Here is a 25144-nt window from a genome sequence, read left to right as displayed (position 1 = left end):
TTTTTAGAGTGAACATATTAAATTTTAAATCTTGAATCTATCTATATATCTCTGTTTTTTGAAGCTAGAAATCAAAATATTGAAATATTATAAACTGAGTTGCATGAAAGCATGAGTTAGAAGAGCACCAAGATAAAAATAAGAACAGTGAACCAAAGAAGCTAATCAAAATTTGTGATGTAAGTTTATTTGGCACCCAAGATGTGATTATGCCATTATATTACCTTAGTGCTCCAATGCAAAGTATTTACGAAACTCCATTAAACGGAATAATCCATCTCTAATAAAGGGTTGTTCTGCAAGTTAACAACAAATATGAAATAAAAATTTTACTTCAAACTAAAAGAATCAGCAATAACCCCAGAATAATATTAAATCAATATATGATTGCATACAATTTGATCCAGAAATCCATTTAAAAATAAAATTGCAACTGTACTATAGAGTAAAAGTAATACATCATTAATTATTAACGAATTTGACTAATTCTCTTCTACGAAGTAACAATCAGTGCATCATCCATTATTAATTGCATCATTCATTATTAATGGATTTGATTTACTTTAAAATACGATTCCAACAAGCGACATAAAAAGCTATATGGGGGAAAAAAAACTAAAAGCATATATCTCGTGAAAAAGGTTATTAAACTCTACTGAACTTGAATATTAGTCTAAAGAGAAGAAAAGGGTGTAAAGAAGAACGACAATAGAGAAAATCCATATTTATTTGGTATTACCATATTAGAAGTATTATTCATAAACTTATCAGGTAAAAAAGAGTTCTAGACTAACTTGGATAGTCTAATATTTATGGTTAGAATTTTAACGATATAACAAAGCATTGCCGAATTAAAATAGTAAGTTTACAGAGAAGTCTTAATTGAATTAAGTTTACAGAGAAGTCTTAATTGAATTGGAATTCTAAATAATTTTGGTGTTACAATTCTACAAAATTAAAGTAAGAAACTGAATTGGTAAAGGAATTCTAAAAGCTAAAGTTATATTAATTGCAGAATCCTACGTGATCTCTTTCCTTTGCAGTGATCTACGACAATTTCGGTAAAGGAATCCTAATGTGACTTGTTTTCTCTTTTGCCGAAAATATATTATAAGTGTTTATTTATATATTATAAGTGTTTATTTAATGTCGTACATCAAATAATAATATGAGGAAAATGGTAAATGACCATTTTGTCTATTTTAGAGTTTTTTAATGAAGGGTAAAAAGTTCAATCAACATTTCTAAGGCCCTTATTACTTTTAATATATTATTATAGATTATAGATTATAGATTATATATAAATGCAAGTGTGTGCGTATGCAATATGAGTTGAAAAAATGATACAAATTATTGCTACGAATAATACTTGTACCGTTTTACAAGCATTAACTACATCTACTTTTGCCCCTCTTCTTTTTCCTGATTTCTCTGTACTTTAGCACTAAGATAGTTGGGGCTCAACAAGTAGATAACATCATAATTCTCAAACTATTAGGATATTTCTACTACTATTAACTTTCTTTTTTCCTTTTTCTTCTGTTTGGTGACTTCCGCTGCTAAACAACCCTAGCAGTTAGTGGTGTGGACATTTATTCTGGAGCAAATTCCAAAAAGAAAAAAAAACAAATCCTCTTTGGCTACTTTGTGTAATGGTGGCAGGGGGGAGGGGACGGGGACGGGGACGGTAGCGTACTTTTTGGGGGGATGGGAACTCCTTAAAGGGGGACTTTTTTTTTTTGGGGGGGGGGTGGTGGGGGGGGGGGGGGGGGGGGCCGTCCCACTCCAGGGAACGGAACGAGGCACAGGGCCAGGCCCTCAGGACTTTCACCCCTTCCGCCCCCCTACCCGTCCCCTGCCCCCCCTCTGCCCCCTCCCCATCATTGGCCGGGACGCTGCCGGACCGAGCCTGACACGGGGCGGGACCGGGACTGGGACCGGGACCGTCCCGTCCCCACTGACAGCCTTATTTGTGAGTCATTGCATACAAAATCATCTTTTGGGCTTATCATAGAAATATCTCTAATTATATTATACATTGTGGGAAGAAATATTTCTTATGAATAATGTCTTTGACATGCCTACGCTGAAATATGGTTGTACACGTACGAAAAAAGAAGTAATGTTTCTTCCAGCGTTTTTAGTACGTAGAATAATTTATATAAAAAGTTCTAACTAGCTTGGGCTTTATTAGATATATTTACATTGTTAAGAAGGGGGGTGAGAGGTTAAAGATGTTTACTGGTAGTTTGTTAGGTTATTAACATATACGGAAATGTAAAATTATATACAGATGTGCACCTTTGTAGCAAAAGATAATTTAGTAGATGCATATATGTTTAAGATTTTTATAATTTGAACAATGATAGTGGGTTTCAGTTGATGCAAAAGGGTGACAACATTGACTAAATCAGTAATTTCTTGTACATAATACAACAGGCAGACGATATTAACTCAACTTCTCTATATAATCGAATACATACGAACCACATAAAAGCACTATTTAAAAAGAAAAAGCGAAATAAATCAGAAAAGAAAGAGACAACGTATCCTAAAAGAAGTGAGAATATGAAGATTGGACAAAAGAGTAAAGGGTCATTAATTAGGAAAAGTATGGCTATTGGAGGCAATCCCCATGACGAACCAATAAACGAACCCACAATTTCTATAAAAGCAAATCAGAGAAGAAAGACATAAGACGCTATCCTTATATGTGTTGCAGTGTTGGTAAAGTATATTCCATAAATATGATGTAAATAAAATGGAAGAAGAAAATAAGCTAATGTATAAGTTACTATTAATACAAACAAACAGGAAAATTCATAAGAGAGTAGTTTGAAGAAGGGAAATAGAAAATATTTAAGTGTATTTGATACGACAGAAAGGTCCTTTTCTATGATAAAAGTTCTCCTAAAATTAAAATCTACTCTATGAAAACTAATTTTTTTAATTGTTGAATGGGTAAAACTACATTTTTTTAAATTGATGTGTGAAAAATATATATTGCAAAAATATTTAAAACATTTATAATTTTTAAAGGCTAAATACATAAGTAGCCCCTTAATTGACAAAATATTTCATTTAGGCACTTCAACTAAAGGTTATTTCTATTGAACACTTAAGCTTAAATTAAATTGTGCCTAGTAGCCACACGTTGCTGACATGACACAATGGGTGTACTACACCTAAATCAGGCGCGTGGGAAGCCAGATTTTTTCTTTATATGTTTTTCTCCCCTTCTTTATTCTTCCATGGCCACTACTTTCTATATTCACTGTAAGATTGCTTATTTGCGGGGAGTAAGCCTACCGTCGACCTACTACATTCGGTGGCGGATTCGGGATTTTTACTTTCGGGTGTTCGGAAAAATAAGGATCTAAATATACATTGTAATATATGTTCGGGGTGTTCAAAAGTTAATATATGTACATGAACACGAAAATTTACCCTAAATATACTGCGTTTTTTTATCGGGGTGTTCGGGTGAACACCACGACCTCTTCTTGCATCCGCCCCTAGCTCTCATCCCTCGGCCATCCTTATCTATCACATCTTCACCTTACACAACCACCAAAATGATTTTTTCTTTTTAAGAAAAGGAAGGACGAAAGAGGAACCAAAGTCACAGAAAAATCCACCAAACATCTAGTGTACGGTTACTTTCTTTGAAAAAAATAAAGGTTTAAACTTAATTAAATTCCATTTCTATTATTTAGTGCACGGCAACATCACCAGTAATGGTGAAATTTGGATATTTTCTACAAATAAAGACAATTGAGACCAATTTGTTGCCCGTGCATGATGCGGTGGAATGTATCACTAATTCCCTCATTGTTTGCGAGACCAATTTGTGTGGAGATGGGGGTAGGGATGGGTCAAAAATGTGTTTAATGGACACAATTTGTGTACTCAAAAATGTTTTATGTCAAGTTCGAATAGAACAATTATTATAATGAGCGTCTAAATGGAAAAAATTAACAAATTTAAGGGGTTGTATATGTATTTAGCCGATTTTAAAAAATCATGTAGTGTCTAGATAAAACTTTTGGGTATTAAAGATTAATAATAATATTTTTGTATTTGTTGGACCAAATAATATAAAGCTAAAAACTAAGATAGCTATAAATAAAATACATTTTGTCCAAAAGTAAGAAAAAGCATTTTCCTCCGACAAAGAGAGATCTTCTCTTCTAACAAAATTTAAATAATCAAATATTTGAAAACATCTTTTGTACTTGTATAGCTCTTACTTTGTACTCCCTCCGTCTTAAATTAGTTGTCATATTTCGATTCTCAAGAATTAAATAAAGTAAATTTTTATCAATATTTTAAAATATATTTTTCTTCAAATTAATATGAGAAAAATTATAACTTGTTGTATTTTTGGTAAAAAAATTTAATATCCAAATTTTAATTGTAAAATAATGAGTGGTTTGATCCAATTTAACTTTAAAAATTAGTTAATAGATCTCGAAAGTAAAACATGATAGATATGGGACGATAGAGAATCCCTTTAAGTGTACTATACTGAATTTTCACGCCACCCCTCCCCCAAATTGTTTCTTGTTTTTGCGTGGCACTACCTCAAACCAACTCTAAATAAAAGAAACTCTTACAGAATATTCTCGGGTAATATTTTTTCACCTTTGGCCTTGAAAAACACATAGAAACAAAGGAAGAAAAGAAAAAGGGGAAAGTAGGATAGAAAATGACATTAAAGAAACTAGATGTGATGAGTAAGACAGCATTAATTAGAGTGTTTTGTGGATTGTGGCCAAAATCCCAATGTTTTTTCTTCCCCCATTAAAACCCCCCTTCATTTTCCTTTAAAGACACCTCTACTCCTCTCGCCCTTTCTATCTATGCCCTATTAAAATACCGCCTTCAGTTTACACTGCCTCTAGTTTTTTGCTACAACAAAAAAATATATATTTTTGCTTGAAAACATAAAGAGGAAGAGAGACATCAAGAAATCCCCCTTTCATCTGCTTCTCTCTTTCTCTATACTCAAAGGGTAGTCATGTTTGTGCTGTAAAAATCCAAACTTTACCATTTCTTTGCGATTTGAGTGATAATCTTGGATACCCATTTTATTTTCTTTGCTGTTGGATGTTGTTTGTATCTGAAAAAGGGTGTTTTTTTTAAATGTTCATTGTTGAAACCTCACTGTTTACTGGTAAATCTTTAAGATTCTCAGCAATCTGGCTGGACTCATTTGTTTGGGAGCTGTTGAAGGAAGGTTTCTTAGCAAAGGTATGGTTTTTATTTCATTCAGTTCAAGAAAATTTTGGTTTCTTCAAAAATTGATATTTGGGGTTTTTTGAGATCTAACTATTTGAGAACTTGTTGTAATTTCCCTTTCCAAAGTTTATGATTTACTGTGTTCTATGGATTGTTTTGTACAGTGTGCCTAGTTTGTGGTTTCTTTTGCCCTTTGGGGCAAGATATTCTTCTTGTTATTTATATGCTAACAAAACCATTTAAAGTTTCAATTTATGCAAGTGGTGCTTCTTTCTGGATTAGCCAAATCCATTATTGTATATTTTGGGGATACTGTATTTTCTTTTCACATTTTGTGTCTCTCTTCATTAAATGCGTTTTAACTTTTAGTGGCCAAATACTTGAGGTGGGATTTTTCCCTTTTTGCTTTTAGGTACTAGGACAAGGCTGTTGATCTGTTTATTGCTTGTGCTTTCAGATTAAGAAAATAGTAGTATTTCTCATTTATGTGTCTGTTTCTTTGCCTTTAAATCCCATCTTTTCCCATGCACTTATATGTGTTAGTTTATATAAGCATCCTCAATTTTGCAATGAAGGGTTGAACTAATAAGATAGATCTTTTGGTTTTATCTGTAAACTTGTGAAGATTCTCTCTCTAATATTTTTGATTGAAAGTATTAGTCTTATTTTACTTGCTTTTGAATGAAACGTTGCTTGTACATGACATTGCATCTTTCTGTAGGTTTTTTCTTTTTTTTCATTCTCGGAAAAAAAGATCTCTTTTATTAATTTTGCTGGATATAAGTAACTTGGATGCTTGGGATTGAGGTTTCTTATGTTAAGTGAGACATGGTTGAAGAACAACATCATTATTGACCTTTTATGGTGCATTGGATTTATTCATGCTGCTCAATCTGCTTTTATTGAGCAATGTACAATCTGACCTAGGTCTTGTGGTACATTTCTTATGTAGCTCTCTGACAAATGTTTTCCTTGAAAAATATATTCATTTTCATGCTATTAGGTTTTGATGTCAGATAGTCTTGTTATCCTTTGATCTGATCTTAGTATATTTGATCACTCACTTATACTAAGCATAAATGTGTTTTATTGAATGAGACGTGGTTAATTTCGTTTTATGTACTACTCCACATCTCACTCAATTTTTAACATTTTTTTTTTTTTTTGCTCCTAGGTTTTTGTTCCTTTCCATCATCATGGAAGGGGAAACCTCTTGGGTCAGTCATTGCCCTGATTACGCTGCACCAGACATGGTTGATTTTGATTCATTTTTAGAGCTTAACGATGAAGACAATAGAGAAGCTTCCTCAGTTCATGTGGATTTAATACTACCTGATGATTTATTGGAACGAATATTGGCTTATCTTCCAATTGCTAGCATTTTTAGGGCAAGTTGTGTGTGTAAAAGATGGTATGAGATAGTGAAGTCCACAAGGTTCTTGTGGAACTTCTCTCAGGTGCTGTCTCAAAAACCATGGTACTTTATGTTCACTAGCTCAGAGGAACCAGTTGGTTATGCCTATGATCCTTCCCTTCGAAAATGGTATAGTATTGAACTCCCTTGCATTCAGACATCCAATTGGTTCATTGCTTCTTCATGTGGATTAGTTTGCGTAATGGACAATGACAGTAGAAGCGAGCTATATGTTTGTAACCCAATAACCAAATGCTGCAAGCGCCTTCAGGAGCCTCCTGGCCTTAAATTTTCTGATTATAGTGCATTGGCTATCTGTGTGAACAAGAAAACTTCTTGTTACAGTGTCGTCGTTGTTAAATCTAAGCAAGTACCAGGTAACTTCTTTCAGTGGGATCTCTCGATCCACATATACGACTCTGGAACAATGATGTGGTTGACCCCTTTGACTGAGGTTCTAACAGGTTGGAGAGGTGGGGATGAAAGTGTCATCTGTGATGGTGTTTTGTACTTCTTGATCTACTCAACTGGAGGTGGTGGGCCCGACAATCGTCACGGTCTGATCACTTACAACCTCTCAAGCAGATCATCTCATGGTTTGTTGATAAGGACTTTCATTCCTGTGCCATGTTCTCTAACGTGTGGCCGATTAATGAACCTCAAGGAAAAGTTAGTAATGGTGGGAGGGATTGGGAAACCAGATCGGCCCGACATAATTAAGGGGATTGGCATATGGATACTCAATGGGAAGGAATGGCAAGAAATTGCCCGTATGCCGCATAAGTATTTCCAAGGCTTTGGGGAATTTGACGATGTTTTTGCAAGCAGTGGTACAGATGACCTCATATACATTCAGAGTTATGGAGCCCCTGCCCTTCTTATTTTTGATGTGAAGCAGAAACAGTGGAGGTGGTCGCAGAAATGTCCTGTGACAAAGAGGTTTCCCCTTCAGCTCTTTACTGGTTTCAGCTTCGAGCCAAGGCTCGAGATATCTCCCTGACTCTGCACTTCAATTGATGTGATTGGTGCTCCTTAGAATCCATATCTTTATGTCCTTTCATGTCTTTTGATTTTGTACTCCTTTTGCTGTTCTTTTATTCCCCGTTGTCCTCTCAATACAAAGATTTCTGTGTCCTTGAAAGGTTTATACATCATGTACCAGCCGATGAGGCTGCTAATTTATGAAAATGAGAATATTATTAAATTCTTTTTGGCAGTCTGAGAGCACTCATTTCAGCTTCCAAAGGTTATAATCTATGTTTATGTTGCTCTGACTCTCCAAATTTGTTGTCGCATTCATGTTGGATCCTTACAAAATGCTCTACTTTTAGAGGATCTGTACACACCCGTCGACATTTTTGAATAGTCGGAGATTGAACAACATAGGTTATTGTTACCTTTCTTGATCACTAGTTTCTGTGTTTGCATACGCTAGAGTTCAATCATGTGGGGTGTTTTTTTTGTTCAGGGGTAGTGTTTTTCCTTCTCGTCTCTAAGATTAGATCTTTATTGTATCAAAATTTGGAGGGTTGCTATTCTCTTTCCAAAGACAGGGATAAGTTGTCTTTGCAAATCACACAGTCAAAACTGGAAGATGGGCTATCCTAACTTGTGACCTCATACTCTACTCTTCAGTAATATTCTTAGACCAAATTTTCCCTTCTTTTATATCTTTCCCCAATGAATCCTCAATTAGGAAGCGCGTGATTGGCTTGTTATGGACCTTTTTGATCTTTAGGCTTGGGACCATAGCTAGTTATCAAACTGAGTTGATGACCACGAGAGTTGGCAGCATGTCTTCCACATGGTAAGGGAATAAATGAGCTGTTGCCAAAACACATTGGTGATCCAAGATTTCACATGTCCACAAATTAGTTTTTCATTGGCTTAATGGCTACTCAGTCTATTTTGGTAGTCATACTCATGCCCATGCCTTTGAGTGTGTTTTGAGTTTTGGTACATCCCTTGTTTCTTGTTTCCTGTTTCCATACCAAGAATGAAAAGCAAGATTGTGAAAGCCCACTTTACAAGACACTGATGGTTGCATCAAGTGAGGTTGCCAAAGTGCTGATGGCAAGTGACAAAATTGCATTAAAAATTGAAATTTTACCGATAGCAGGTACTGGATGTAAATTGTAATGATCAAGCTAGTCCGAAGACAACTGTAAATAAAAATAAAAATTTGTTTAACATCTACTATTTGTATAACATTTACTAGTTTGTGTTACACTTTCTCCATTTAGTGGCTTCACAATTTGTCACTAGTAACATTTTTCTACAAGACTTTCGTGCTTTTGAATAATTGAACATTTAACTAATAAAATTTAACTACTCTTGAGTGTGATATTTTTTCCGTCAAATTAATTCTTCAATCAGCATTTTAACTTTGTTCTTTAGCTCTAAGGACTAAGAAAATGCATAAATCAAAATAATATTTAAGCTCCTTATTCAGCCAAACTCTTTTATATGGAATGGGGTGAAAAGAGGAGTTTTATATGTTCTCGCATGCGTTTGGATGACCACTTTAGTTTGATGTGTGAAAACGGATAGACTAGACTAGAATTTACATTAGTTAATATATTTTTGTAGCCTTGTGTTAAAACAAAATAGATTATTTTAGTTATTTGTCTTCTTCACACCAAACAATTACACACATTCCTACGAGGTATGTCCTATTGTCCACTGAAGTTTGGAACACAGCAAACAAAATAAATATATGTATAAAAATAACATATTCTTGATTCATGTTTGAAAAATTACTCCTATTACCAAGAGATGAAGCTGGCATTTCAGATCTAAAATTCATGTCAGACACCCTTTTTGATCTTCTATTATATTGCCTCTATTTTACCACTGGAATCCACTTGAAAGTTGAAGCCATAGTTCATCATAATTTTGTCCTATTCAATCTCCTCATTGTTTTAAGATGATTTACAAAGAGTCCTAACCTGACAATCTCATAGGGATTGACAACAAATTGGCATTATTATCTAGATAAGCACATTGAAATTTATTATAAAAAAATTAACCTTCCTTTGGGCAAATCTTTTTCCCTCTCGTACAACTGACTCAAGTTTTATTAGACTGGTCTATTTGATAAACAGAGTTTGTGTATCCGAAAGTGTAAAGTTTTGAATCCGCCAATTCGTGAAATATAAACAAACTTCACATAGTATGTGTCGCTCTTTTAAACAAAAAATATTAGCCAATTCGTGAAATATAAACAAAGCCAATTCGTGAAATATAAACAAACTTCACATAGTATGTGTCGCTCTTATAAACAAAAAAAATTATTGCTTGTTTTTTCTTCATAATCATAATGTTTTTGTCAGTATAGAACAATGTATAAAATATTTGCTTCTACTTTTTTTACTTATCATGACGGCCCGTGATGAGAGGCCCATTTATATCTGAAGTGCAGAGTAATGGACCTAAAAGTTTGCTTCTACTTTTTTTACTTATTATGACGGCCAGTGATGAGAGGCCCATTTATATCTGAAGTGCAGAGTAATGGACCTAAAAGTTTGCTTCTACTTTTTTTTACTTATTATGACGGCCAGTGATGAGAGGCCCATTTATATCTGAAGTGTAGAGTAATGGACCTAAAAGGTTGGGCTTGTAAATATATGCTCTTTAATTGCAGTAGAATTCACAAAAAATCACTTCACAAACAATGTGAAATAGCTGCTATCATGAAGTTTTGAGTTCTACGGGTGAACTTTAGATCATTATCATGAAATTTCACATGTAAATTTAAATTTTTTTGACATTGATTATTATTAATTACAAAACCAAAAAGTGATTAGTGGCACACTATTTCTACCTCCAATTAAGCACAATATTTTGGGCTTTTGTGGAAACAATGAGCTCTCACTTTTTTTCCCAAGGGAGTATTTAAAGAGCAACAATATATTTGAAAGCTTAAACAAAATAATATTAGTGTTGCAGTATTATTTGTCTTATTTCTTCTTTTACTTCTTATTCTGTCCATTTAAAGGCACCTAAAAGTCCCTTTCCCGTCCAAATAAGAATGGATTCTTTTCCTGTCACAATCTTGCCTCGTCCTGCTACGCTACGTATTCTTCTAAGTAAATTCTTTTACCACATTATATATTGGGAAACTTACGTAAACGTACCCTTCGGCCAACTAGTTTACCAAAATGATCGAAGTATTTACATTACCTATACACTTCATTTGTATATGTTGTGTATAGATGTGTATATTATATGTATAGGCATATATAGTATATGTATATTTAGTATAAAGCATACACTACCTGTACATTGTGTAAATATTTTACAAACTAGATGACCGAATGTTACTTGGCTGTAATTTTCCCTTATATATTTATATCTCTGTTAATGATATTTTTCCTCCATCAATGTACAGTTCCTAAGACAAGCGTCTTCTCATAGGTTTCTTCCTCTCGCGCCAATCGTTGCTCGATCCACATTAGATGGGAAGATTAGCAAAGCAGTATCTGTTAGTGTATAAATTTATTCGTTTTTTTTCTTGCTTCGCTGCAATCCTGCTATAAAGTTTTTGGAAAATTAAATATCGCCCTCTCCTTCTGCTACCTCACTAAATAGGGAAAGAGAAACAAAATGAGAAACATATAAATAACTATCTTAAAAGGTAAAATGACAATTTACCATCCTTTTTTTATTTGATGTATTTAAGTTGATTTTTTTTGCTTTAATATATTTTAGTGATTTTTTTTTTTTTGCAATAGAGATGTATTTTACATAAGGCCACTATGTACATTCAAAATACATACATTCAAATTTCCATCTACATTCATATATTCACCGTATTTGAATGGATTCAAACAAAATTTCAAATACAGGTTTCCAACTACATATGACTAAACATTCAAATTTTCGTATTTGAAAATACTATGTTTGAATGGATTTCAACAAATACATTCAAATACAAGACAAAAATACTCATACATGACAAAATACATTAAAAAGGGTTTGGCTTTTAACAAATACACTAAAAAGTACAATAAAAAATACAAGGAAATGAAGTTTTGTTGTTGAATGTATTTGTACTTGACTTTTAACAAATACACTTAAAAAAGTACATGATACACTGCATGAAAGTTGAGAAGGTTCTGCTTTTAGTCATTTTTTTGTTTATCCGAGGATTTATTATCCTTCAAAGAGAGTGAATCCACTGGTCTTTATCTTACAACACTTCCATTTGGTAAGAAATCGTCTAACATTGACTATATCTAAATGTCCTGTAGTTTGGTTGTGCTCGTGAAATTTATGCTATTTTTCCACATGGCAATTAATGTAGATACGAGAAAAGAAAATGTTTGAATAGATCCAAGCTACCTTCGAATGCCGTGTTTATGCGAACCGTTGTCTCACGAGTGGTGGAGGTAGCCGGCGCAATAAAAAAAAAAAAAAAAAAAAATCCGGAATTTAGAAAAATATACGTATTTGAGAGATGTATTTTTTTTGATATAACTATCAATTATAATTTAAAAAAAGTTAATTACCTATATAATTAAATGAAAGGATAAATATTAATAATTAAGTCTCAAAAGAAATTCTTCACATTAAAATTCCAACAAGAATAATACGTAAAATGACAATCACCTTTTCGGCAATTAGTGTACAGAGAAACATAAGGCCAAGACTTATCTACTTGTCTTACATTAAGACGGGCCCCAGGTTTAGTTGGAATACCAACTGAAGTAGTAAATAATGAGCCCATTAATGGGGGCCCACCAATGGAAATGAGCTCATAATTTAGCTGTTACATGAAAGTTGAGAAGGTTCTGCTTTTAGTCATATTTTTGTGAGGATTTCCCTTCAAAGCCACTGGTCTTTAATTTTTGTCCCTCAAATTGGTTGTCTTTAAGTTTTGTCCCTCAAATTGGTTTGTCTTTTTGTTTCTTTTCGTAAAATTCCAACTCGAAAAAAAAAAAAAAAAAATTTCACAAGCCTGAAAATAAAAGTTAGGCTTTATTTGGGAAAAAGTTAGGCCTTAAAATAGAAATTTGCCTGAAGGGAAAAATTTTACCCAAAATTAGGTCTTTCAGGGAAAATTTTACCTTAAAAGCGCTAACTTTCGAATAAAAAGTTAGGCAAAGAAAATCCAACTAACAAAAATTCTAAAATAAAAGATAGAGTTTGAAACTCGCTCGCGATTTTATTTTAATATATAATTAAGCGAGAATTCGAACCCAAAATCAAGAAATTTTTAATAAAGAACAAAGATTAAAGACCACCAATTTGAGGGACAAACATTACAGACCAGTTCCTTTAAAGGGCAATCGTGCAAATGACCCCCTTTTAGTTGGACCACATGTCCCGCTTCTGCAATTTTGATGCTCCCAAGTTTCTTTGTGGTCCATCAACTTTGTCAATCTTCCTTTCCCTTTCTTTTCCTTTTTCCCCAACATGCTTCTTTCATCATTTTTGAATTACATGATTTCTAGTACCATTTCCCATTGTTACTGCAAAAAGAATATAGTACTCCAGTAGTTAATAGGGAAGGGAAAACGTATTGAAGTGTATAATTATTTCATTTAAAAGTTTAAACTGTTAGGAAGAGTATATATTTATTTTCTTAAATAGAATTCTAACATTTTTGTCATGTGTATGCCTAAGTCTTTTTTACTAGCCAAGTTGGGTATCTGATTTGATAATGGGCGATCATGCGATGCGAACTCAAGACTTTAACCTACTCTGATACTATTTTAATGTGTAATTTATTAATATATTAGAGAAATACACTTGTTCCTCATTAGGCGTGTAAGGGTCTTCAGAGGGATTTATGTTGGTGAAATACAATTACAGTTAAAAATATATAGAAAAATAAAACATCTTCCTCACTCCACTTATTTTTCCAAGAGAAGTATTTTCTTGGAAAACATTTTCCATCATACCAAACACACCCTTAGTGATAATACAGCTTGAATTGATGAAGATTTTTGTTCAAACTTTCAGCAAAAGAGAATTCAATAGCTTTTCCTTAAAGGTTGTCTAAGAGCGTAACAGTTGACATCTCACTCTAAGTAGCAGTAGGTTGAGGCTCTTCATCAGCAGTTTCGTTGTCACCTTCTGCATCTGATATCTCTTGTCCTTCCACTCCAATGACTTGTGCAATAATCTCTTCATTAATGTAAGTTTCAAGGATTGTAAATGTTGCGTCAAACTTCATATAAGTGGTAGCATCCATTGCTTGATTATTGTTATGATATGGGATTTAGGCTATAATCAATGTGTGTGAGAGAGGCCATGTCAACATTTTTATAACGACGAGGTTTAGAAACAGATCTAATAACCAAAGGTTGTATTTTCTTTGTCCTTGCGAATAGAGTGTGCATAAAAAAATTTAGTTTGAGCCGTTTTTTTTTAAAAGTAGAAGCACAATCAATTATAGGTAAGACTTGACGCCATGTCGTTGTTTGAGTCGTAAGAGCTACCCATTAGAGGCTGAAAAGAAAATTATTTTCTATACGTACCTTTGGGTCCTTGGATGCACGCATTCACACAATTTCTTGGTTTAAACAGGCTTTTGAGTAGCTTTAGCTTGCTTAGCCGCCTCAATGTACTTGTTCTTCTTGCTAAAGATGTCCTCAACTGCTTGACGACTACAAACTTAAATTTTTTGCTTCAGTTGTCATGCGTGATTTTTGAATTGTCCTCTTTGTATTGGCACAATGCTATCTTTGTTTCTAGTGAAATAACTCGACGTTTTGACCCCATAATGCGTGAGTAAAGAATATTTGATGAAAAAAGTTATTTTTTACTAGAAATATAACAGTATTATAGTTACAAAATTCAAATTACAAAAGGAAGATAAGTATCAAATTTATAAAGGGAAGAGAGCACAAATTTTCAAACTTAAAATAGACTAATTACAGTTACCAAAATCAGGAAAATAAGTATCAACTTTATACAAAATCAGTAGATAGGAAATAAATGATTTTGAAATTTGTAAGACTAAATCAAATTACGATGAGAATTTTTTTTTTTCCTTTTAGATATTATTACTTGAAAGTTACTATGCGCATGACATTAATGATGATTACCATAAATATTTTAATATTTTATTTTTCTACGTAGTATATTTCTTAGAAAATATTATTACACAATATTTGAGTATGACTGTTATAGAGAGGTAAATTTGCAAAGAGTGTACCGCTATAATGAATGTCAGGTAGAATGTTGTTATAGAAAATTACAATATAACATGAAAAAATAGTTCTGGAGAAAATCAGACCGTTATAGTGAAATATTTTTATAACGAATGACAATTATAGAGAGATATGACTGTATTTTTCACACACCATCACTAGATAAAAATGAGTACTATTCATAAGTGTTACAATTCTTCCTTAGAATAAATTGGATGATAGTGGAGTAATAAGTTATCAGAACATGAGTTAGTGATAATTTAGTCTCTAAGTAATGGTAGAACATGAGACAGTGGTTACAAAGAATAATGACCACTTTCTAGATCATGCGAAGATTATTTATGAGTGATGATTTAGTAGGAGTTATAACCACTTATTATAATTTAGTAATGTTATTTTAATATTAATATATCATAGCATTCAACAATTTATAATGTTCCAGGCTACTCCATCCATTACCTTAAACTTTTGAAGTTAAATGGTCAAATTTTTCATATGGTATCAGAGCTAAAAATTTTGTAAGCCTGTTTGCACAGTCATTTATTTTCAGTCATGTTCTATCGCTCTAGGCTTCTCTCATCCAAACCCATCGAGCTAGGCACATTCGTCAACTTGTTGAGCATGATCTCACTCTTCAATCCTCTAAAAAGGATTAAAAAAAATTATATTCAGTTGAGAACAAGTTACACGAGTGGAAGTACGTTAGAAAAATATATTTGTCCCTCATGAGTTGTGTAAGGACCTCAAAAAGTAATTATAATGTCTACCCCACCCATCCCGTTAAAGTCTTAAAGATTAAAAGTTGAGAGAGTATATAATTATTTAATTATGTTGTTAATCATTAGGACTTGAATTTGTGATCGTCTATTTTAAATTTCATTCTTTTGAGGGACATTAGACTTATGATTTAGAAAAAGAAAAATTGTGTATAATGGTGCGAAAAATTATACTCCGTAATTCAATGATGCAACAATTTGACGAATTCCTTCTAGTAATAATTTTTTTGACAAACAACATATTTCTTTTCTACTTTTAAGAAGCGTGGGTTTAAGGCACCATCGTCGTCAGTCCTATAAGGGCAATTATATTATATTATATATTATAACATTAAGCGTGGGTTTAAGGCACCATCGTCGTCAGTCCTATAAGGGCAATTATGACATTTCCTATATCTTATTTATTACTTATAATATCTAATCACCTCCTACATTACCAAGCAAATCCAGAAACTTCTCCTTCCATCTTCTTATACACTCTTCTTTAAATTATTATTACCTAATCACCACCTTTATTAGCAAGCAAATCTAGAAACTCCTCACTTCGGCTTCTTAGCCTGTTCTTAGAAAGCAGAAATATCAAAAAAAGTAGCTCTCTTTTTTCGATCTTCCTCTTTCTCTGTCCAAGGTTATTACCCTTTTTCTATTTGCAAATTAGGGGTTTCCTATTTTCTTCAAATTCATCTGTTTTTGTTGTTTTTTCTATTGTATTTAGGGTAATAGATTTTGTATCTTTCTGCTACACATTTTTGGCTTTTTTTTTTTGGCTGTTTAGCCTATGGGTTTTTGGCAATAATACCTTCTGTATCTGTGTATAAAGTAGAAATTTTCGATCACTTTTTAATTCCTCCTGTTTGCTTGGTGATTCTTGGGTTTATTATTATGTTCAATTTTAATTGATAGGCATAGAGATAACGAGTAGTAAATTGAAAAATCTATATTTGGTTTTTTGGGAAGGATACGGGGTAGATTTTCTCTTTGAGTATTTTTGCTGATGTTGTTGAATTAGGTGCTATGGGGGTTGTAATGGTTGAAGATGTAATGATTTATGTAAAAAGTAGCCATGTTGTTGAAGCTTTTGGTGGATTTAGTGTGTTCTTTTACGGTCTTGATGTAGCATTTTATGTATTTGAAGGTGTAGGAATAGTATTGCCTTTGGAAGCTGAGATAAAAGATACAGAAAAATTCGGGGAAAACAGTGGAAAGAAGATTTTGTGACCCGATAGCATTTTTTTCCCCCAGTGACCCGATTAAATGTTTGAAACAAGTATGCATATATATTTTCGCTGTTGAAAACTTTTCTTTTCTTATTCTTACAAGAAAAGTTCAACCTCTGTAATTCGCAAAGCAGTCATATAATGTGGCAGAATACAGTAACAAATTTTTAAGACAAAGGATGCTGTAATACGTTTCACAAGATATAAAATTGAGTTCTCCATTTATATTTCCATAAATATTAACAGTACAGTTGTACTGGTAACTTAAGTTGTTGGACTATTTTACTTCACAAGATAATTCAATAGCAGATTAAACTGCAGACCAAAAATAGAAAACTAGATAATTTCAATAGTGTTTATGTTGTGTGAAGTACATAATAGTGTTAATGTTGTCTGATTTTTGCCATTACTATAAATTTGAAACTTTCAGTCACAAATGCTTATGTCAATAAGTTTCACTTTTGATCTTATTTGTTGCAGGTTTGACTCTGTGTTGCAGTAATTGTGTACATATGCATGTTCAGTTTGTTTGATTTAAGTAAGTGTCACAGTTTGTTTGATTTAAGTAAGTGTCACTCTATTGCATTGTTAGATTATCGTCTCATTGCTTCTTCAATTTATTTTGTTGTTGTAATTATGGCATTTGTCTGTCTCTTTATTTGTCGTTTATTTACTTTGAGTATAGAAAATATGTATTGTACATTTGTTTGAGTTGTTTTGTTAAAATTATCATTCATTAAAGTCTCTTTACTAAAAAATATTACTAAAATTGCAGCAATGTCAGACGATAAATGTAGAAAAGATCAAACCTTTAAAACCATAAATGCTAAAAAAAAATGATAGGCAACGAGAGTTATATAAGGTTATGGCACCTGAAAAAAAGGAAGCATGTTTAGCTCGACGACGGGAGTTATATAAACTAATGGCACTTGGAAAAAAGGAGGCATGTTTAGCTCGACGACTGGAGTTATATAAGCTAAAGGCAGCAGAAAAAAAGGAGGCATGTTTAGCTCAACAACGAGCAACCAAAGCTACTTCAGTTAATCCATCATCCTTTGAAGTTAGCACTTCTTTCGCAAAGCAGGCTTCCTCCGTTGTAAGACGGTCACTGCTTCTTGGTGAAACAGGTTACGCAGTTTTCCTACAACTTACAACCTTACCTAAAAAATTATTTAAGCTAAAAAGTTTTGTTTATTCAATAAACATGATCATCGTCAGGCATAAAGTGTACACATCATAGTAAAAAGTCAGTGATGACTACAAATCAAGGTTGTTTCCAACCGTTTCTATAAAAATATAATATTCACCATGCATTTCCTAGATTGCTTATTCCTTCATGCTTACGTTAAAGTTTAATATGTAGGAAGAGATTTCATACAACTTGATACCTTAAGCAGTGCAAAAGCAACAACGAGCTATATTAACTTGAAAGATGTTCCGAATTGTGAATTTTGTGGAGCCAAAAAGTTTGAATATGAGCCACCTGCATTTTGTTGTAGTAATGGTTCGATTCACTTAATTTCACATCAAATGCCACAAGAGTTAAGAAATTTGTATTTGGATAACACTGAGGAATCAAAGGAATTTTGAACTTACATTAGAACATATAATAACACATTTGCCTTCACATCACTTGGAGTAACTTATGATAAACACATAGCAAAACGAAGTAATGGAGTTTATACCTTTAAAGTCCAAGGACAAATGTACCATTTTATAAATGATTTGGTTCCAGCTAATCAAAAAGCTAAGAACTTACAATTGTATTTCTTTGACAGTGAAAACGAATTGCAAAATTGAATGGCATGCTCAAACAAACTTAATGCAAAAATTGTGAAATCTTTGATGGACATCTTAAAATCTTACAATCCCTACTCTAAGTTTCTGAAATCTTTAATAAATATTTCCCAGTTATCTGATTTCTATATTGCCCTTAGATGTGATGCTGATCTAGATCAACAAATCTACAACTTACCAACAGTTTCAGAAGTTGCTGGGATATGGGTAGAAGTGGATAATAATAATTGTGTGTCTGCGCCGCAATTCGCATATATACAGAAAGTAATAGAAGTCAAATAGTAAATTACTATTACGGTTGTTATGATTCATTACAATATCCACTATTATTGCCTTATGGTCAAAATGGATGGCACTGTGGTATTAAAAAAATAAAACCTTCAATTGTTAGATCCAACAACCTAATGTATTGTGAACGCGAAGAATTGCCTAGTGTAAGAAATATATGTTCAATAGATGGTTTTCTTGATATGGAAGTTGAAAACATGCAAAAACGAAAACGAAAAAGAAATACTATTTCTTGCCTTGAGTATTATTGTTACAAACTACAAATAAGAGATGATGAAAATATGATTTTGCATTCTGGAAGATTATTTCAACAGTATACAGTGGATGAATGGATCAAAATTGAAAGCCAACGATTAGATTTTGCATCGCTTAATCAAGATTTATCTAGAATAGATATGTTAGGAGGACTCTTAGATATGTTACGTCATGGAGAAAGAAAAGCTTCGCGAATAGGTAGAAATAGATATCTTCCTCATAGCTTTACAGGAGGGCCACGAGACATGCGCCACCGATATATGGATGCTATTGCATTGGTTCAACGTTTTGGAAAACCTGATATATTTTTTACTATGACATGTAATCCTACATGGCCTGAAATAAAAGCCAATATCCTACAAACAGATGAAGTACAAAATAGGCCGGATTTAATTAGCTGAATATTTCATGCAAAATTAGAAAAGTTAAAAAAGACATCTTAAAGAGAAATATATTTGTTAAAGTTGCGGCATTTACATATACTGTAGAATTCCAAAAAAAGGGACTCCCACATGCTCATTTTCTCATTATATTAGAGAAGAAATACAGGTTATTGACTCCTGAAGCATATGACAAATATGTTTGTGCTGAATTACCAGATTCTGATACCAACCCTGAATTATATGCACTTGTTACAAAACATATGATTCACGGTCCTTGTGGTGCATTAAATCCAGCAAGTATGTGTACTAGAAAGAAAGGTTACTGTAAATTCAAGTATCCAAAAGAGTTTGCTGAACAAACAAGCAAAGGAAAATTTTCATATCCAATTCATAGAAGACGAAACACTGGAAAAACTGTAAAAATTAGAGAACATCTAATTGATAATTCATGGGTTGTTCCTTATAATCCATCTTTACTTTGTAAATTTAGCTGTCATATAAATGTAGAGATTTGTTCAGATATAAAAGTTATTAAATACATTTATAAGTATATTTGCAAAGGACATGATAAAATTGCATTTCATGTATATTCAAATGATACAAATATAGAAATAGATGAAATAAAAGAATATCAATCTGCTAGATGGGTATCACCACCAGAAGCTACATGGCGTATATTTGCTTTTCATATCAGTGAAATGATTCCAAGTGTATATCACCTTCAACTACATCTAGAAGGACAGCAATTTGTTTCCTTCAAAAGTACTGATACCATTACTAAAATTCTAAATAATCCTACAATTGGAAAAACAATGTTGACAGAATTCTTTTTGATGAATGCTGAAGATGAAGATGCTAAAAACCTTAATTTACTATATCGAGAAATTCCAGAATACTTTGTGCGGTCAACGGATAAAACATGGTCCCGTTGCAAACAAGGAAAAGTTATTGGTCGTGTTGTGAGAGGCCATCCAACAGAAGGAGAAAGATATTGTCTTAGACTTCTTCTAATGAATGTAAGAGGACCAAAATCTTATCAAGATCTGTGAATTGTAAACAAAATACCATACAATACATTTAGAGAATCAGCTGAAAAAAGAGGATTGTTACTTTCTGATAACAATTTGATAGAATGTATGTCTGAAGCTATAAGTTACCAAATGCCATACAGTATGAGGCATTTATTTGCTACGTTATTAATTTATTGCAATCCTACTAATCCAAAGGAATTGTGGAAAAAATTTGAGAAACCATTGTATGAGGATTTTAAGAAATATACCAACCTAGGTACACAAGATATACGTTATAGAGTGTTAAATCATATTAATGATATTTTACATTCAATGGGTCGTGATATCAACGAATTCCAGCTTATACCAGAAATGATAAAACACTCTGAAACAGAAAAAGAAGCTAAAGAGGTTCATTTTGAAAGAAATATTACAGTTAGTGAACAAGATTTATTATTAGAAAAAAAAATTAAATATCGAACAAAAAAGGGCTTACCATATCATAATTGAACGAATATTTTCAAACAGATTAGGCGCTTTCTTTATTGACGGCCCCGGTGAAACTGGCAAAAGCTTCTTATACCATGCCTTATTAGCTACTGTTAGACATAGCGAGTTCATAGCTTTAGCTACAACAAGCTCAGGTGTTGCAGGTTCACTCCTTCCCGGAGGTCGAACTACTCACTCACGCTTTAAAATACCTATTGACATTGAAGAAAATTTTAGTTGTAATATAAGCAAACAAAGTTCGTTAGCTTCTTTGATTCGAGATGCTAAGTTAATTGTATGGGATGAAATCCCAATGGCAAAAAAAAAAAAAAAATGGTTGAGGCTTTAGATTTACTTTTAAAAGATTTAATGGACACCAATATACTATTTGGTGGAAAAGTAATTGTTTTCAGCGGTGATTTTAGACAGACCCTTCCCGTTGTACGTAGTGGAAAAAAAGAAGATTTTATTCGTGAAAGTTTATTGTGGTCTGATATTTGGAATCAACTTGAAATATTACAATTGACAGAAGATATGTGTGCAAAAACAGATCCTGCTTTCTGCGAATACTTAATGCGAATTGGTAATGGAAACGAAAAGAAAAATAACCAAGGAAAAATTACAATTCCTCATTCTTTAATTATTCCATTTACTTCCGAACAAGAATCCCTACAGCTTCTATTTAGAGTTACTTACCCCAATTTACATGTACATCATTCAGATGCTTCATTTATTACTTCTCGCGATATTTTAACAACAAAAAATGATTTTGTTGATGAAATTAATAATATGCTAATAACACAATACCCAATCCCTCCGAAAATTTACCTAGCTATTGATGAAACAATTGATCCAAAAGATCAAAGCGAATACGAAGATTACATGCACAGTTTAAATCCTGCAAGTTTACCTCCATACAAGTTAACGTTACAGAAAAATTGTCCGATTATGTTATTACGTAATTTAAATCCTTGTGGCGGTCTCTGTAATGGAACTAGATTAATATGGAATGATTTCAAAAGTCATATCATCAGTGCAACAATATCAAGAGGGGATTTTAAAAACAAACATGTATTCATTCCACGAATCCCTCTTCTAACATCGCAGGATGAAAAATTACCTCTTCAGTTTAAAAGAACACAATTTCCAATACGATTATGTTATGCCATGACTATAAATAAAGCATAAGGTCAAACGTTAGACTTTGTTGCTATTTACCTACGTGAGCCAACATTTTCTCATGGTCAATTGTATGTTGCTTTATCACGAGCCAAAAGTTCTAACTGCGTGAAGGTATTAGTTAGACCATCTATAGCTGAGGACAACAACGATCACTCTACCTATAATGTATTTTATGATGAAGTCATTCAAAAAGCTTTTTCCGTGGATTAACGCTATTATTTGGTACATCACATAAACAATTGCGTTGCTATCTACTTTTTCTTATTGTATAGAACATTGTCAATGCTATCATTGTTTATATATATATTGTACCGATATCTATTTGTTACGTAATTGCAGATTAGATCGACATGGCAGTTAAATTTACTATCAAGTCAGTCACTCCAAAAACTGAGGATTGGATATGCAAAATTCAAGTAGTAGATAAATATCCTCCCAGAGACAAGAAAGACAAAAGTGGACAATACCAATTGATGGTTTTGCAAGATGAAGAGGTGCCTTTACCTCTTTTATACTCTACGAACTACACATGTTTCCATGATTGAATAACAATCTTATGTGCTATTTGATTGCAGGAAAATCAAATTCAAACCATCATTTGGAATGTTGATATAATGCAATTTGACAAGTATTTCAAACCATTCCAAATATACCTGGTGTCAGTTGCACAAGTGAAAGAACCAAATCCCGCATATGCTAATCCATTCAACAAATACACTTGGACAATTGACAAAAATACTATCGTTGAACCAATTGAGAATGTCATTCCTCCAGAGGATCCATTACCACCACCAACACGACTGGCTGTCACCCCCTTTGAGGCTATTGAGTATCAATTGAAAGATTTTGAATTTAGTAAGTAAAAAACCTTCAATATGTCATTTATAAATTCACACTCTATTTTTTACTTATTAATTTATTGTTTCTTTATGTAAAGATGTCCTTGGACTACTTATTAATGCTGGCCTTCCAAGTAATGCATTAAATGGGAAGAAAATCCAAGAATTCATCATTATGGATACTCAGTAAGTCTATATTCCCAGAGGCTCAACATTTTGTATTGTCGGATATTACATTTTGATTTGTATAAATCGGATATTTTTGTCACCAAAAAATTTCAGATAGTTGTTACTTTTTTTTTTTTTTGGATATATGTAAAGAAAGAGAGAAGAGATTGACACACTTACCAAATTGGACAATTTACCATGTTTTAGAATTTTGGTATGTACAACATGTTTGTAATAGAAGAAACCAAAGCACCTCTCAAAACCTGAAAAGTCGAACTTTATTAACTGTTGGTTGAGAAAATGCTACGTGGACTGCTCCATGCCCAGTGAAACTCAATACTGTTGTTGTGAAGAGATGTCTTGGTTTGTTGTCAATTTGTTTTGATGAAAACATTAGCTTTGTATCATCCACAGGAAAAAGCCTAAGAAGCTAACACTTTGGGAGGACTCCGTCTAATATTATGGAAATGAGCTTTAAGAGAAGGTTAAAGACTATCCTGTCTTCTTGGCTAGAAGAGTGGTAAAATCATCATCAGGTAAAACACATAAAGAATTACATTTTTTTCCCCTTAAACAGCTAACGACTAACCAAAAATAAATATCCACATCCATGCAGGAATATAGAGTAGATACAACACAACAATACTCCTACATCCTACATATCCAGGAGCCACCACATTAGCTACATGGTAATGCCATTACAACTTTTATAACCTTTGCTTCCAATAGCAGTTACATCCCCCAAAAGTAGTGTAATTTTCAAGGATCCAACACAAATGTGACAACATTTCTGAAACCACTTGTTTTGCAGGTCCAAAACAATTCAACAACAACTCATTGAATACACAGCTAAAAGCATATCCCCAGACGGCACTCTTCTTTTTGTACCCTTTGAAGAAGAATCAATATTCATATCTGATATCCAAATGCAGCCGCAGGAACAAGAACAAAGAGTGACATTTAACCTTCCATTTCTTTGCTACTATTTTTGCACTCAACAAAAACTAAATCAATTTCTGAATTTACAGGGACAAATATTCTACATCGATGCGGAACTTTCATTGATAAATGAAGACCAACATTTATGCTCGATGGCATGCTTAGATTGTAAGGCCCCATTTTCAAGAACTACTTCATCAAGGCCAATCTACTGCATGCACTGCGAACGATCCACCAAACTTATTCCCAGGTATTACAACTACTGAAAGATGTTTAGATTGTTTTGCTTCATTTATAAAAAGTACACTTACATTAGCCTTAACTACACATTTGTGCAATTAAATTGTTCAATTCAACCCCACTGAAACTGCTATGACATTACTATACTAAAATAGAATCCAATTTGAAGTTATGGTCACCGATCATACTGGTAGCACAACAGCGTCCATCTCAGATCAATCAGCAACAAAGATGTTGAACCTCACAGTACAAGAGATTTATGACATCTGCAGTGCAAAGGTATTTCATATGATTGAATTTATAAACTTATGACAATCATCATGCCTAATTAACTTTCTCACTGTAGAGAAAAGCGCTACTTCTTGACAATGCACGTAGACAATTAGCAATAAAGACTTTCAGAATCCAAATGAAAATATTATTTTCTAAAAATCAGGATAAACTAGTTGTTCTGAATTATGAGGAAAAAGAGCCTACCAACCAACCATTACCAACTACACCAATGATGGGCGCTACTGAACCAAGCAAGGGCAAGGCTATGGAGATTGGCTCAGAACCAAGGATCCAGCAAAACTTGCCCACCAAAGACAGACCTTCCAGCACCAGACAAAAAACAGAAATCAAGGCTCCTATCAAGAAGGAGTAAACGCTACTCAAAATGTAAGTCTCACAATTTCACACATAATTGAATCTTCTATTGTGTGCCATAGCAAAATACTTAGAACCAACTGATTAACAATACTCCAA

General features: G+C 33.1%; 2 protein-coding genes across 2 annotated transcripts; both read left to right on the top strand.

Moving 5' to 3' along the window:
- The first annotated feature begins 4784 nt into the window (after nt 1–4784).
- On the top strand, nt 4785–7871 carry LOC132063831 (F-box/kelch-repeat protein At3g61590-like). Its single transcript, XM_059456560.1, has 2 exons — nt 4785–5253; nt 6416–7871. The coding sequence occupies exon 2, from the start codon at nt 6438–6440 to the stop codon at nt 7653–7655; it is 1218 nt and encodes a 405-aa protein (XP_059312543.1). The 5' UTR covers nt 4785–5253; nt 6416–6437; the 3' UTR covers nt 7656–7871.
- A 9858-nt stretch (nt 7872–17729) lies between these two features.
- LOC132062026 (uncharacterized) lies at nt 17730–20579 on the top strand. Its single transcript, XM_059454683.1, has 2 exons — nt 17730–17934; nt 19636–20579. The coding sequence occupies exons 1-2, from the start codon at nt 17730–17732 to the stop codon at nt 20577–20579; spliced, it is 1149 nt and encodes a 382-aa protein (XP_059310666.1).
- Nucleotides 20580–25144: the final 4565 nt, after the last annotated feature.

The sequence above is a fragment of the Lycium ferocissimum genome, chromosome 7, assembly GCF_029784015.1.
Source record: "Lycium ferocissimum isolate CSIRO_LF1 chromosome 7, AGI_CSIRO_Lferr_CH_V1, whole genome shotgun sequence".
Classification (NCBI taxonomy): Eukaryota; Viridiplantae; Streptophyta; class Magnoliopsida; order Solanales; family Solanaceae; genus Lycium; species Lycium ferocissimum.
Note: the sequence above shows the minus strand (reverse complement) of the source record. Positions and strands in the feature narration are given on the sequence as shown.